Source organism: Terrapene carolina, unplaced genomic scaffold (assembly GCF_002925995.2).
Source record: "Terrapene carolina triunguis isolate 2854851 unplaced genomic scaffold, T_m_triunguis-2.0 Scaffold101, whole genome shotgun sequence".
NCBI classification, from domain to species: Eukaryota; Metazoa; Chordata; order Testudines; family Emydidae; genus Terrapene; species Terrapene triunguis.
The window spans coordinates 147228-161484 of record NW_020664452.1 but is presented as its reverse complement, the minus strand read 5'-3'; the positions used below and the strand labels follow the sequence as shown (position 1 = coordinate 161484).

General features: G+C 43.9%; 1 protein-coding gene across 3 annotated transcripts in view; it reads left to right on the top strand.

The window, feature by feature from the left end:
* FGGY (FGGY carbohydrate kinase domain containing) overlaps nucleotides 1-14257 on the top strand; it is a 201842-nt gene that overhangs the window by 152187 nt on the left and 35398 nt on the right. For all 3 annotated transcript variants that reach the window (XM_026651705.1, XM_026651708.1, XM_029911573.1), the window contains 2 exons: nucleotides 86-206; nucleotides 4114-4208. In XM_026651705.1, the coding sequence (XP_026507490.1) occupies nucleotides 86-206; nucleotides 4114-4208 (216 nt within the window). The remainder of the gene's footprint in view (nucleotides 1-85; nucleotides 207-4113; nucleotides 4209-14257) is intronic.

The window sequence follows — 14257 nt, the reverse complement described above, 5'->3', positions numbered from 1 at the left end:
GTAGGCCTAACCCTTGCCTTCACTTAGTGCAGGTTTCTTTCTGAGTAAGTTTTCCATGTTCATCAGGCTTTTTCTGTCTTTCAAGTTGGGAACAAGACATATTTTGGAAACTATGCAGTCTGCCGGGCATCACATCAGCACTCTGTTTCTGTGCGGTGGGCTGAGCAAGAATCCCCTCTTTGTGCAGATGCATGCTGACATTACCGGTAAGTTAGACAAAGGAAACGGAAAAAGAGGACAGTAAACTACTTTTATTATTTTAGGTGGCTAAAAACTTTGTGTTTGGAAAAATAAATACGCCCTGTATATGGAACTCTATTTTGCTGGTTGGCCAAAAACTGTGTAATGCAATGTTACTTCCTGAAAGACTGGATTTCCCGAAATTTAAAGACACTGGAATAACACAAAGACATGGTGTAAACAAAGGTCCCTAATCCATGTTATTAGCAAACAGAGAACATAGAGAAACTGTCTATGTGATTTCCCACTCCTAGACCTTGTTCTCTGAAATCCTTATAGGACAATGCTATAGACTATTGAGAATTATAACATTTCTATAGATTTTTTTAAACCAGCCTATAGAATTGTATAGCAGGGATTTTGTTTACTATAAAATTCTGTAAATTGGTTTACACGTTCTATAGAAATTATTCTTCTGTTAAATCAAATGGACCAGATCCTCAGCTGAGAATCTAGCCATGTAAGTTTTTAGAATAAGTTTTAGATAGACCCTTTTCAATTTCTATAAAGCCCCCTGTTGGTTTCATCCCATTTGAATTCTATAGGGCTTTCCCCTGACCTCAGTTGCTTATGTTGAACATTTTCTTGATTATACAAAGCCCGCATAATCAGAATTCCTTCAATATCTCAAGTTATTAAAATAATTTAGGATCCAATCCTGCAGAGCTTGACTCCTGCACAGAGTGTCATTGACATTGATAAGGTTTCACATTGATGTAAGGACCTGTATATGTGGATATATTTGCGGGAGCAGAGTCCAGGCTTGCAGTCTATTTGTAATCTCCATTTCGTCTTTATAGGTTGGGTGTCTTTGAACATCTGTAAGTCAGTTCAATATGTTTTCTTTAAAAATGTGGAAAATAACGTCATTTAGTTAAGAGACTTCAGAAAATCTGTGAACTGTGTGTGTTTTGGGGGCATATTTCAAATTAAGAACGGTCAAGATGTTTTGGATCCAGTATAAAGCTCAGATTTGAGGAATTTGGTGTGCAGATTTGCATCACTCTGACATCAAAACAGACATCCTATCTTGATGCAGGAAAAGAGATGAAAATCTGCATCATGTAATTATATTAAATGAAAGCAGAAACAGAGAACCAGATGACACAATGGTCGTTGACCTAGGCTAGATATATACGGTATTGCCACATTGGTGCTCTCTATTTGTCAAACAAGATTTTATCAAGTCCACACCTTCCCTTATCTGATTCAAAAGAAACATATGGTCAGTTTTGTTGCAACTAGACTTGGAATAGAAAGCTGCTTTCTGATGTCTGAAATAAAAGATCTATTAATAGGTATTCTTGTTAAAATTTAAACTGGAGTCCTTTGACCATAACTAATGGCTAAGTACAATTAAGGACAAAAAGGCCTTTTTCCACTCTTGGAATACCCCCATTTGTAAAATGTGTGACTAACAAGGGATGTCAAAGTTCATCTGACTGAAATGCTCTTGCTTCTGTTGAACTCATTAGAGCCTATCAGATAAAATAACTAACATTCCTGGATCAATCCCCCATTCTTTCAGGAAAAGAAAAAAATTCCGAATATGTTCCTGTTAGATACAAGTGCCATTACTCAGCCATGTAGACGGCCAATTGATAATTTCATAGATGGCTTAAAAAGCATCAGACTCTTGTTCGGCTGGTAAGATGAATATGTTCATTCTGAGGGCACTTTAAGAAAGTATGCGGTAAAGTTTTAAAGCACACTGAAAGTTGCCCAGTGCTTCGAAGCTCTACAAACTCTGATACTAGGAGTAACATTTCTTTCTAGTGTATCTGGAAATATTCAAAGGTCCAGGCCCAGATTCTGAGCTGTGGGTGCAGCTCAAGAGGGGGAATATAAATGACCAATCCTTAGAGTGATCATACGTCCCGTTTTGGCCCAGAACAGTCCCTTTTTTAAGCCTTATTCTGGCTGTCCTGACTTTTTGACAAAAGTGGGCATTTGTCCGGTTTGCTCTTGCCAACTTGATCAGTTGTCAGCTTTTGTCAAAAAAAGTCAGGTGTGGCGGAACATGCTGGGGGTGGGAGGGCGGTGGTGCTAGCCCTGCGCAGTGGGGGAAGGCAGGGGGCAGGCAGGGGGCAGGCAGGGCTGGCGCGATGCCAGACTCCGACTCGCACGGGGGGCAGGCAGGGCTTGGGCAAGCAGCGACCCCCAGCTGTACATGGAGAGGGGGGCAGGGTTTGGGTGAGTGGCTCAGGCCAGCCCGGCGCAGGGGGTGGTGGTGAAGGGGGGGGACTAGGCCTAGCCCCACGTGGTGTCCCATTTTCCCTTTGGGAAATATGATCACCTTACCAATCCTACGTCCATCTATGCTGGGCTGATCCCCTCTAGATACAATTTATAGATGCTTGAGGGATGTTCTAAGTAACACTGGCTGCCTGTGGCCCGAAGGGGCCATTCCAGCAGTGAAGGATTGTTGGGGTACAGAGAGGCTGTCTGGAGAGACAAGAGCTGGCATAGGAGCAAATACAGTTGTTTTGTGCCACCCAAGTATCCCACTATCCTGGAGAGCTGGGGTAAGGCAGCTTTGTGCAGGTGGAGTGATGCAAAGCTGTCACAAGGCCACTGAGTATCTGGCTCCAGAATGTTGTCATGAGTTGTCCTTGTGCTTCCCACTTTGGACGATGAAGGAAACTCCATGAGTTGATGTTAACAAAGCGTTTCCTAGCCCCTTACAAGGGAAGACCTACATAGGAGTAGCAGGTTCAAGAGCCTCTAGATTACTTTAGCACCTTGCAATCCTAGAACCCAACTCTACATTTTAGTATCAGGAGTAGTGATTACCAGGAGTAATTGTATTGACTTAAATGCAACTGTTCACAGCAGGAAGCACTTCTCCCAGTATTATTTGCAGTATGGGCCTTTAATATGTAAATCCAGCCACAGAATGCAACTAACTCAATGATAATAATCAGGGAATTCACAACAATGCCAAGTACTGCAGGAGTACTAAAGAATTGGTTAACCTAATGGTAATGACTGTTACTAAGAGAGCCTCCAGCTAGGAAAAGACATGGATTTGTGCCTCATGTTTGGCTTTTTTATGAGGTGTGAGGAAGGCCAAAAGGTTCATATTTTGTTTGTTCTTTCACTTTTTTTTCTACTTGTGTTTTTTACTTTGAAAACTCAGCTCTTTTCTACGCAGTTTTTCCTGGAAAAGACTGCAGAGGGTAGAGAACTAGTAAGTATCTGATATCACAGGTGCCAGGAAGGTAGATGGAAGGTGCTATTTGTTTTTATATTTTATTATGTGGCGGTTTAAAATCTCCTGTTTAACTCACATGTCTTACAAACAGTTGGAAGAAAAAAATCTCTGTTAGAATTCAGTCTCTTCTCTGAAGAGTGGGGGAAACTCCCAGTTTATCACTTCGGGTCTTCCAGGAAAACAAAAAAACAAACAAAACAAAAAAAGAGGAAAGAGGAGCTCTGACATTGTTACATATTTGTGGGGGAGGAGAGAAAGAACTCAAGCATTGTTTTATTAAACACATAGTAAAGAAGCAAAAAAACCGACACAATCTCATTTTCCCCCTACAGGTCACCTTTTAAGCAGGGGACTGATATAGAGGGTGTGGATGGCTGGTTTTAAAGATGTTTGCAATTGGGAAGAGGTCTGGGTTTTTGTTCTGGTATAATCTATACTGTGTGTGTTAATATTTTACTGAAATTTTTATATAAATTCTGTATTTTGCCTAGAGCCTGGGATAGGTACTGTAGAAGTGCCATTGCTTAGCCATGTATGGGGTTTGTGTAGTTGGCTGATAGAATAAACCTCCTTTTTTCCCCCACTTTAATTATTTGTTGTGTCTTTAGTGCTACACCATTTCATTCTCCCTAACAGAGGTGTGTCACTTTCTTGTATAGGCAAGCCCATTGTCCTGTCCAAAGAGGTGGAGTCTGTTTTAGTTGGTGCTGCTATTCTTGGAGCTTGTGCTTCTGGAGATTTTGCCTCAGTACAGGTATGTACTAATGGAAAAACTCGAGTCCTGCTGTTTCCGCTTTTCATGTGCACTTTTATATCTGGCATCACACACAGGTAATAATTAAGATGGAAGAAAAATGTAGGTTCTGCTCAGCAAGGAAGATTCCAGTCTCAGATGTATTTACTGGTTCCTCTCCCCCTTTCATTGAAGCATGCCCTACTTTTGCTATACCTGTGTTTCTTTTGTGTATTGGAGAAACTTGTCTTTTAGCTGTGAGGTGGTAAGGCAAGCACAAGACACTGCTTGTAGAGTTCACCTAGGCAATTTGGTAGATGAACAAGGAAGGTGTTCAGTAGGGCCCTGATTCTGCAATGAGCTCCTGGTGAATATAGCTCCACATGGAGCTCAATATAGGCTCAGATCCTAAGATTGTGACCACTGCTAGTACATCCACTCTTTCATCCCAAGTTATCACGTTCATGGTTAGCCCTGCTTCCACTTCCTGGCACTGGGGAATCTTAAACATGGGCCACACTGTAAAACTTCTGTGCCCACATAAGTATTGCAGTCATCCACCACAATGACTCTAGGGTCACCATGAAGGATGGAATTTAGGAATGTCTGCTCCAAAAACGCAGACTCCAGCTACTTAACTTCATTAACTCTAGTAGAAGTAGCATTAGAACTTTTATCTTTTGTAGATCAGCTGCTAGAGAGTGACACAGTCGCAAACATTTAAACAGGTGTTGCCTGGTTTCATGTTGCAGTTGCACACATAGGCACTAGACTGTACATTATAAAGCGTTTGCACATACTCTCTTACCAGAACAGCCTCTGCCTGTGTTTTTTAAAGCAAGCACAGAAATTGTTAAATGAAATTTTGAACTGACACTGAGCTAGGAGTCCCTTGGAATAGTGGCGCAGATCCTCAGCTGGGATAAATTGCCATCGTTCCATTGAAGCCAATACGCAGATTTACACCAGTTGAGCCTTTGGCGCAGTGTTTCAAATTTTTCCAGATGTGGGAATGGAAGAGTGAAGGTTCTGCTGAATTATATGCATTACCTGGGAATAGCAGTTTCCTTTCATGAGAATTCTCTCAGTAAAGTGAATCCCATTGCAGCAAATTAAGTATCTTGTTACGTAGTGTATCTGTATTGTAGCATTGTGGTGCTTGCAGCTAGAACTCGATCGTTCTGAAAAATGCAATTGATTTCAGTAAAAGCGTCTTGTGACAGGGCTTCCTATTTAATTCTTGCCATTCCGTTAATCTTTTGAAGATTACCGCCTGGCCTCAAATATATGGGTGCTTAGTTTAAAGTTTAAGGTGTCATCCACACTGCTACTTGGTAAGTTAATATTTCAAAACTCACAGGACTATGTTTGGTTTTGTGACTGTTAGTAAAATCGTATGCTGGGAAGTTGCTCGGACTCAGCTGCTTTTTCTCCTATGTGTTTTTTATTTTAAATATATCTCCTCATCCTGGAGTACCCAAAATGGGTCAAAAGTATAATCCATCCAAGAAAGTCAGATTAAATACCCTGTCTCATGCTACAACGCAGCATATTCCTTCAAAACGTTTTCTCGTGTAAACTGCAACAGGACCCTTTCAGCCAATTACATCACAGAACTGTTATATTTGCTTCCTTGAATGAAAATATTGTGATGATGTCATTCAGTGGAACCTCATTCTAGAGGTTTAAGTACACACTTTTAAATTAGGAAACCAGTAATCCCTGATGGATGACCTTGGACAAGTCACTTAACCTCTCTGTGCCTCTGTTTTCCCATTTAACATAACAAGCTGATACTGGCATCCTTTGTAAAGCACTTTGAGATCTTCTGATGAAAAGCACTGTATAAGAGCTCATACCTAGGTAGTACTATTGAAACAGTACATGTTGAGGTCAGGCACCAGCACTTTTTGGCTGTCCCCATCAGTGTCTGTAGAATTTGAGATTAAAATTGTTGACTACCTAAATATTTGGTACCTTAATCCATTCTTAGGCACCTAAGTAAAAATGATCTGATTTTTCTGATGTGCTGAACACCTACATTTCCCATTAACCTCAAACGTTCAGAAATGTTTCTGAAGGTGCTGGATTGTAGTATTTGATGCAACATATTTTGACAGCCTATCTGAGTCAGCTGTTGCATTCCTGAATCAGTCAGTGGCTCACTGCAGCGTAACATTCAAAATAATACATTTGATCCTTTGATAAAGACATTGCATGATGGCACATGGCCAGCAATCAGTTGGAAACTATGCTTTTCGGCTGGGAAACTTCGTCATGATCAAAATACAAATGCAAAAAAGAATTCGCATATAAAGTTGAAGACACTTGGCTCTCATTTAAACTTTAAAGGTGTGATTTTTCAAAACGGCTTAGGCACAATTATGTTGCTAATTTACATGTGCTGTTACTGCAGTTGCATGTGCAACTTGGCAATTTCACACACCAGTGGCCAGTTAGATGCATACCTGGCATTTTGAGTGTAAAAATAAGTGATTTGAATGAATAATCGCAGTAACTGTGCACAAATTTGGTCCATATAAATGGGTGGGAGGATTTAGCAGAAAAAACAAAGACAGTCATAGAATCATAGAATCATAGAATATCAGGGTTGGAAGGGACCTCAGGAGGTCATCTAGTCCAACCCCCTGCTGAAAGCAGGACCAATTCCCAACTAAATCATCCCAGCCAGGGCTGTGTCAAGCCGGGCCTTAGAAACCTCCAAGGAAGGAGACTCCACCACCTCCCTAGGTAACGCATTCCAGTGCTTCACCACCCTCCTAGTGAAATAGTGTTTCCTAATATCCAACCTAGACCTCCCGCACTGCAACTTGAGACCATTGCTCCTTGTTCTGTCATCTGCCACCATTGAGAACAGCTGAGTTCCATCCTCTTTGGAACCCCCCTTCAGGTAGTTGAAGGCTGCTATCAAATCCCCCCTCATTCTTCTCTTCTGGAGACTAAACAATCCCAGTTCCCTCAGCCTCTCCTCATAAGTCAAGCGCTCCAGACCCCTAATCATTTTTGTTGCCCTCCGCTGGACTCTTTCCAATTTTTCCACATCCTTCTTGTAGTGTGGGGCCCAAAACTGGACACAGTACTCCAGATGAGGCCTCACCAATGTCGAATAAAGGGGAACGATCACGTTCCTCGATCTGCTGGCAATGCCCCTACTTATACAGCCCAAAGTGCCGTTAGCCTTCTTGGCAACAAGAGCACACTGTTGACTCATATCCAGCTTCTCGTCCACTGTGACCCCTAGGTCCTTTTCTGCAGAACTGCTACCTAGCCATTCGGTCCCTAGTCTGTAGCAGTGCATAGGATTCTTCCATCCTAGGTGCAGGACTCTGCAGTTGTCCTTGTTGAACCTAATCAGGTTTCTTTTGGCCCAATCCTCTAATTTGTCTAGGTCCCTCTGTATCCGATCCCTACCCTCTAGTGTATCTATCACGCCTCCTAGTTTAGTGTCATCGGCAAACTTGCTGAGAGTGCAGTCCACACCATCCTCCAGATCATTAATAAAGATATTAAACAAAACCGGCCCCAGGACCGACCCTTGGGGCACTCCGCTTGAAACCGGCTGCCAACTAGACATGGAGCCATTGATCACTACCCGTTGAGCCCGACGGTCTAGCCAGCTTTCTGTCCACCTTACAGTCCATTCATCCAGCCCATACTTCTTTAACTTGGCAGCAAGAATACTGTGGGAGACCGTATCAAAAGCTTTGCTAAAGTCAAGGAATAACACATCCACTGCTTTCCCCTCATCCACAGAGCCAGTTATCTCATCATAGAAGGCAACTAGGTTAGTCAGGCACGACTTCCCCTTGGTGAGTCCATGCTGACTGTTCCTGATCACTTTCCTCTCCTCTAAGTGTTTCAGAATTGATTCCTTGAGGACCTGCTCCATGATTTTTCCAGGGATTGAGGTGAGGCTGACTGGCCTGTAGTTCCCCGGATCCTCCTTCTTCCCTTTTTTAAAGATGGGCACTACATTAGCCTTTTTCCAGTCATCCAGGACCTCCCCCGATCGCCATGAGTTTTCAAAAATAATGGCTAATGGCTCTGCAATCTCATCCGCCAACTCCTTTAGCATCCTCGGATGCAGCGCATCCGGCCCCATGGACTTGTGCACTTCCAGTTTTTCTAAATAGTCCCGAACCACTTCTTTCTCCACAGAGGGCTGGTCACCTTCTCCCCATATTGTGCTGCCCAGTGCAGCAGTCTGGGAGCTGACCTTGTTTGTGAAGACAAAGGCAAAAAAATCATTGAGTACATTAGCTTTTTCCACATCCTCGGTCACTAGGTTGCCTCCCTCATTCAGTAAGGGGCCCACACTTTCCTTGACTTTCTTCTTGTTGCTAACATACCTGAAGAAACCCTTCTTGTTACTCTTAACATCTCTTGCTAGCTGCAACTCCAAATGTGATTTGGCCTTCCTGATTTCACTCCTGCATGCCTGAGCAATATTTTTATACTCCTCCCTGGTCATTTGTCCAATCTTCCAAGTCACATTCAGCAATGCTTTTTACCCCTCTTTAAATAAAAAAGTTTAGTATAAGAAATCAAAATAAGTAAACATAGCAGAAAAAAAGAATGAAGGGAAAACTCCCGGGTCTGAAGTTCAACCTAGTCTTATGACCGCTGGCTCTGGGGCCTGACCTTCCCAAAGGCAGTCTCCTCCCAAGCAGCCACTCTTATAGGGTCTGATTCAGAGCCTGTTCAAGTCAGTGGCATTGTTTCCATTGACTTTAATGAGCTTTGGATCGGGACCATAGCCGTTCCTTATTGCCTCTGTTCATGGGAGAGGGGGAAACTGATCTGTCTCTCTAGTATTTATATCATGCTCATTACCATGGTATCTGAGCTTCTTGTTCACTGGGGAGCACGTCGTGCACTTGAACCTTGTCACAGCACACAGTTATATTCCTGCAGCTTTGGAAAAATCGCACCATAAGTGTTTCCACTGAATACCTTTTCAGAACACACCACTGGTTATAATAGGCTACCCGCAACATACAGCGGTACCAGTTGCACAGCACCATAGACAATTGAAATGATTAAAAATAATTTTTAACCAGGAATCCATCTATGGACTAGACTAGAATCAGAAACAAGAAGCCATGTAAACCCCATACGCTTTGTTAAAGCTGTCATACAAAGCTTAAATCCAGTGTTGTAATCTCATTTTCATTATATTGATCTCCTTTCTCCAGCACACCGTCTTGCGGGCCTCTTCCCAACCAATACCATTCTCAGTGCTGCTCCCATAAATTATGGTTAGCTTCATTATAATGTTTGTCAATAGGAGACATTATTATTGACTGTATTCTGTTAGTGATCTAGTGTAGCATCGCTCAGAGCTCTTTGTTTGTCCTGTATAACAATAAAGGAGCATATTATAAGCCCTTTGCTTGATATTTACTCAGCCCTTACCTAGTCAGAACTCTCATTCATTTATGTGGGAGTTTTGATTGGATTTGTCCCAGTCATTTTGGCAACATTTTTAAAAGTGATTTTTGGGTGCCTTGGTTTCTGAATGCCCAACGTGAGGTACCTTAAAGGGGTCTGGCTTTCTGAGGTTGGGTGCTCACAATTCTCTGAAGAGTAGGCCTCTTTAGGGTGTCTCAAGTTAGCCGCTCTCAAACTGGGCCCTCCAAAATCAGTAGGCGTTTTTTAAAATCTTGGCCTTGATCTATAGTGCTCTGCCAACCAAGGTGCCAAGTGCTATGCAGAAAGTTAAAATAAAATAATAATAATAAGCAATAGTAATTACACTTGGACTTTGCCTGTTTGTACCCATGACTGGGAGAGGCATTGGAACTTGACTCTCTTTGCTTTCCTCTCTTGCTCACCACTTGCTCTCCATAGATCCCCAGTCATGTGGCATACCTTCTTCAGGTTCCATGAGGATGGTGCTGCAGAGACAGCCCTCACAGCCATGGGGAGATCCTTGATCCAGGGGAGGGGGAACAAAGAAGTACAATAGTGATATCATTTAGAACAGTGGTCTCCAACCTTTTTAAGCCCAAGATCACTTTTTGATCAACCCAGGATCTGCCTCACCCCTTCCCCAAGGCCCTGCCCCTTCCCTGAGGCCCCGCCTTGCTCAGTCCATTCCCCCCTCCCTCCGTCACTCACTTTCCCCCACTCTCACTCTCTTTCACCAGCCTGGGGCAGGGGGTTGGAGTGCAGGGCAGGGGTGCAGGCTCTGGGCTGGGGCCGAGGGGTTTGAAGTGTGGGAGGGGGCTCCGGGCTGAGCCTGGGGCAGGGGGCTGGGGTGCAGGGCAGGGGTGCAGGCTCTGGGCTGGGGCCAAGGGGTTTGGAGTGTGGGAGGGGGCTCCAGGCTGAGCCTAGGGCAGGGGGCTGGGGTGCAGGGCAGGGGTGCAGGCTCTGGGCTGGGCCTGAGTGGTTTGGGGTGTGGGAGGGGTCTCCAGGCTGAGCCTGGGGCAGGGGGTTGGGGTGCAGGAGTGAGACGTGCAAGCTCTGGGAGGGAGTTTGGGTAGAGGCGTCATATGGTGACACTGCACCTAATCTCATAGAATCCACTGGACATTTCATGAGTTTTACTTTTTATTAGTGTCATTTGTGGTTTATAGATCCAGAATCCTTCAGGGATTGTCACAAATCGTGTAACATTCTCAACTGTGAATGTTGAACCTGGGGCAGGGGGTTGGGGAGCAGGAGTGAGGGGTGCAAGCCCTGGGAGGAAGTTTGGGTGCAGGAGGGGACTCCAGGCTGGTGCAGCGGATTGGGGTGCAGGAGAGGGTGAGGGGGTGCGGGCTCTGGGGGGAGAGTTTGGTGCAGGAGGGAGCTCCAGGCTGGTGCAGCGGATTGGGGTGCAGGAGAGGGTGAGGGGTGTGGGCTCTGGGGGGAGAGTTTGGTGCAGGAGGGGGCTCCGGGCTGGGGCAGAGGATTGGGGTGTGGGAGGGGGGGGGGGTGGGGGGCGCGGGGGGGGGGTGTGGGTGCGGGGGGGGGCCCCGGGCTGGGGCGGGGGGTTGTGGTGTGGGAGGAAGTGCGGGGTCTGGGAGGGAGCTCTGGCGCAGGTCCTTCAGATGCGTTTATAGAGGAGGGCTGGGATTCTGCTGAAATTTGTTGTTTCCAGACACACGGTGAGCCTTAAATAACCACAGGGGTAGGGTTGTAGCGCAGTGATGACTAGCAGAGATCAGAGTACAACGTTAAACGCTGAATCAGCAGATTCAAAGTGGGTGTTGTCAGTGGCAGGAGCTTACTGGAGGTTTTAGCAGCATCACACAAACAACTCAGTGCCTCCATGCATGATGCTGAAGTTACTACTATTACTGTTCTTAGTATTACTAATACTATTCTTGATTGATCAAAAGAGCCCACATTGTACCGGTGACTCGGACCCAGGACTACAACGCACTCTAAGAACACAATTTTAAATTATCGTCTAAAAAGTTATTTATTTACTGCATATTTAAGCTCATTGGGAGGACTTCAGCTTTTGAGAAGACTACAAAAGTTGCATTTCCATATGAGCTGCAAGCTTTGTGGGTTAAACTCACAGGGATTAGATGAAAGCTGTGTACTTACTGGTTTGTTTGGGGTTTTTTTGGGCTATTTCTCTGACTTTTTTCTTACAAAATATAATGTTTATACTCAACGTTAAATTCTAATTCTAAATATTGGAAATGTCCTAGCATGAAAATAAGATACATGCATAGGAATATGAATGGATAAATAGAATGAACAACATGATTGTAAAAATCTTCAGCTCTGGGCTGGGAGGTTGGGTGCAGTGGGGGGAGCGAGGTGCAGGCTCTAGCCGGGAGGCACTTACCACAGGCGGCTCCTGGTTGCCTGGCTGCCTGCCTGCTGTGGCCCCATGCCGCTCCCGGAAGCGGCTGGCTGCTGGCACGTCTCTGCGTGTAGCCCCTGAGGGGGGCAGTGGGTCTCCGTGTGCTGCCCGCATCTGCAAGCGCCGCCCCCAGAGCTCCCATTGGCCGGGAACCGGGGATGGTGCTGGGGGAGGGGCAGCGCGCGAAGCCACCTCACCCCCCCTTCCTTCCCCTGGGGGCCACAGAGATATGCCAGCAGCCAGCCACTTCCGGGAGTGGCTTGGGGCAGCCTGCCTGAGCCCGCTGCGCCACCGGACTTTTAGCTTCAGCGTTCACGATCGACTAGCCGAGGCTCCAGAATCGACCCATCGATCGCGATTGACGGGTTGGTGACCACTGATTTAGAAAGTCTCTAATGAACACCATTCCTAATACAGGGTGGTGAATTATCTGTATATCAATATATTTTACCCAAAAGCCCGCTTAAATGAATGGGAATCTCTCCATTGACCTTCCTGGGGTTTTGATCGGACCCATTATCTATATTTACTGCAACAATAATGGTTTCTTACTTGAAGAAGTCATACTGTAATCCTAAGCATGTTTCTTCTCAGAAGACACTAAGCACCAATTTATCGCCTTACTTTCTTCCTTCTTATATAACAGTACTCTAATTGCGCTTTAAGGAGTATAATATATAGTTTTTTCCCGAAGCAGTCAGATTCCAACTTTTAAATCTTACAGATTTTTGCTCTTGATAGAATATTCCAAATAAAGTATCCAAATCCTTATCTTTCGGATGAGAGCAAGTGAACAGGCATGCATTAGTGACTCATGGATTAAAGGGGATTTCTTCTAAAATATCATATTCCCCTTTTATTTGTTATCTTTATTGACCACATCTGTGCTAACAACTGAGTTCTCAGTATCCTCCACATCTTGCAAAGAAATGTTTGAAATGAAGGTTACTGCAAAATTTGTAACAGTCTACGTTACAATCTAATTTGCCAGATTCCAGTGTGGGTTTAAAAGCCCAAGCCTTTATTCAAAACTGCAATTTCATCTTTAGGTAATTCTACCAAGTAAAGATTTATAACATCCATCTCTGATGCCTGGTCACCATATGTTGTTCCTTCAAAGACTGTTGAGTTCCCTGTTTTCCTCTTCATGTATCCCCTCTGCATATTTTCTCCTCTGTGGTAAAGAGGAATTAAAACAATTGGTCTACCCAATAAAATAATGCTCAGGGTGATCAGAATTATCTCCCATTTCATCCTTGATTATTTAGTCTCTAGAATCTCCTGAGGAAAAAAACCTTCTGTTTTCCTTTTTGCTATTTAGTTTTGTCTTTTAATTTGCCCCAGCCATACACTGTTTTCTTTTAGCTGGTTAGTTCTGTCTCTTTAATGTTTCTGTAGCTACAAGCTATAAAACAGCCCACCTGGCTCAATGCTGACACGGGAGACAATCCATGGTGGTTTGTTGCCATATAAAATTGCATGATGTGAAGGATTTTTGAAATTTATATGTCAGTGAATGAAGTAGCCTTCGCATTGCTGACCAAGATGAGTCTATTTAGAGGCTGTATCTATTGAGCACCAGGATCCTGGTTCACTGTCTAGGCACATTTCTGTGTGATCGTTTCTATGATCGTTTCCAGTTTACATCAGCAACTTCTCCTAGGTAAAAGTGTTCAATAAATAAATGTCAAAGTTTCAAATATATTGTTGTTACTCAACTTCAGTTGTATGTAAATAAAAATTGGAAGTGGGGGGGGTGTTTGATTTGGCAATTGTCCAATTCTTTCCTCAGGATAGCCTACTCATTCAGACATAGCACATACACTCAGGAACAGGATTATTGACCTGTAAAAACCAGGAACCCCACTGATCGTTCCTTAATTGCACATTAAAGCAATTAATAAAATTATCTTTAGGAAACTTAATTACCAGTTTTTGTTGGACCTGGCAAATTAAAGTGGGATCTTCTCCACGAGGAAAAGATTAAAGAAAAGAATCTTTATACAGGGCAATGAAATGTGTTTGACCAGTAACGTTCGGTAACCAGTGGAGTCATTTTGACACAAATATCGAGGGGACAATAAAGGTTTGGTTTGGGCTTGTCTCTCCACAGACCCATGTTGAGCATTTACACCATTTTAACTCTCAGCAGTGATTGGAAAGCATCTAGCACATAGTGAGAGCAACTGCAAAGAAATAATAAGATATAAATATCACAACAAGTGTGACTAGTGGGTTACATGTG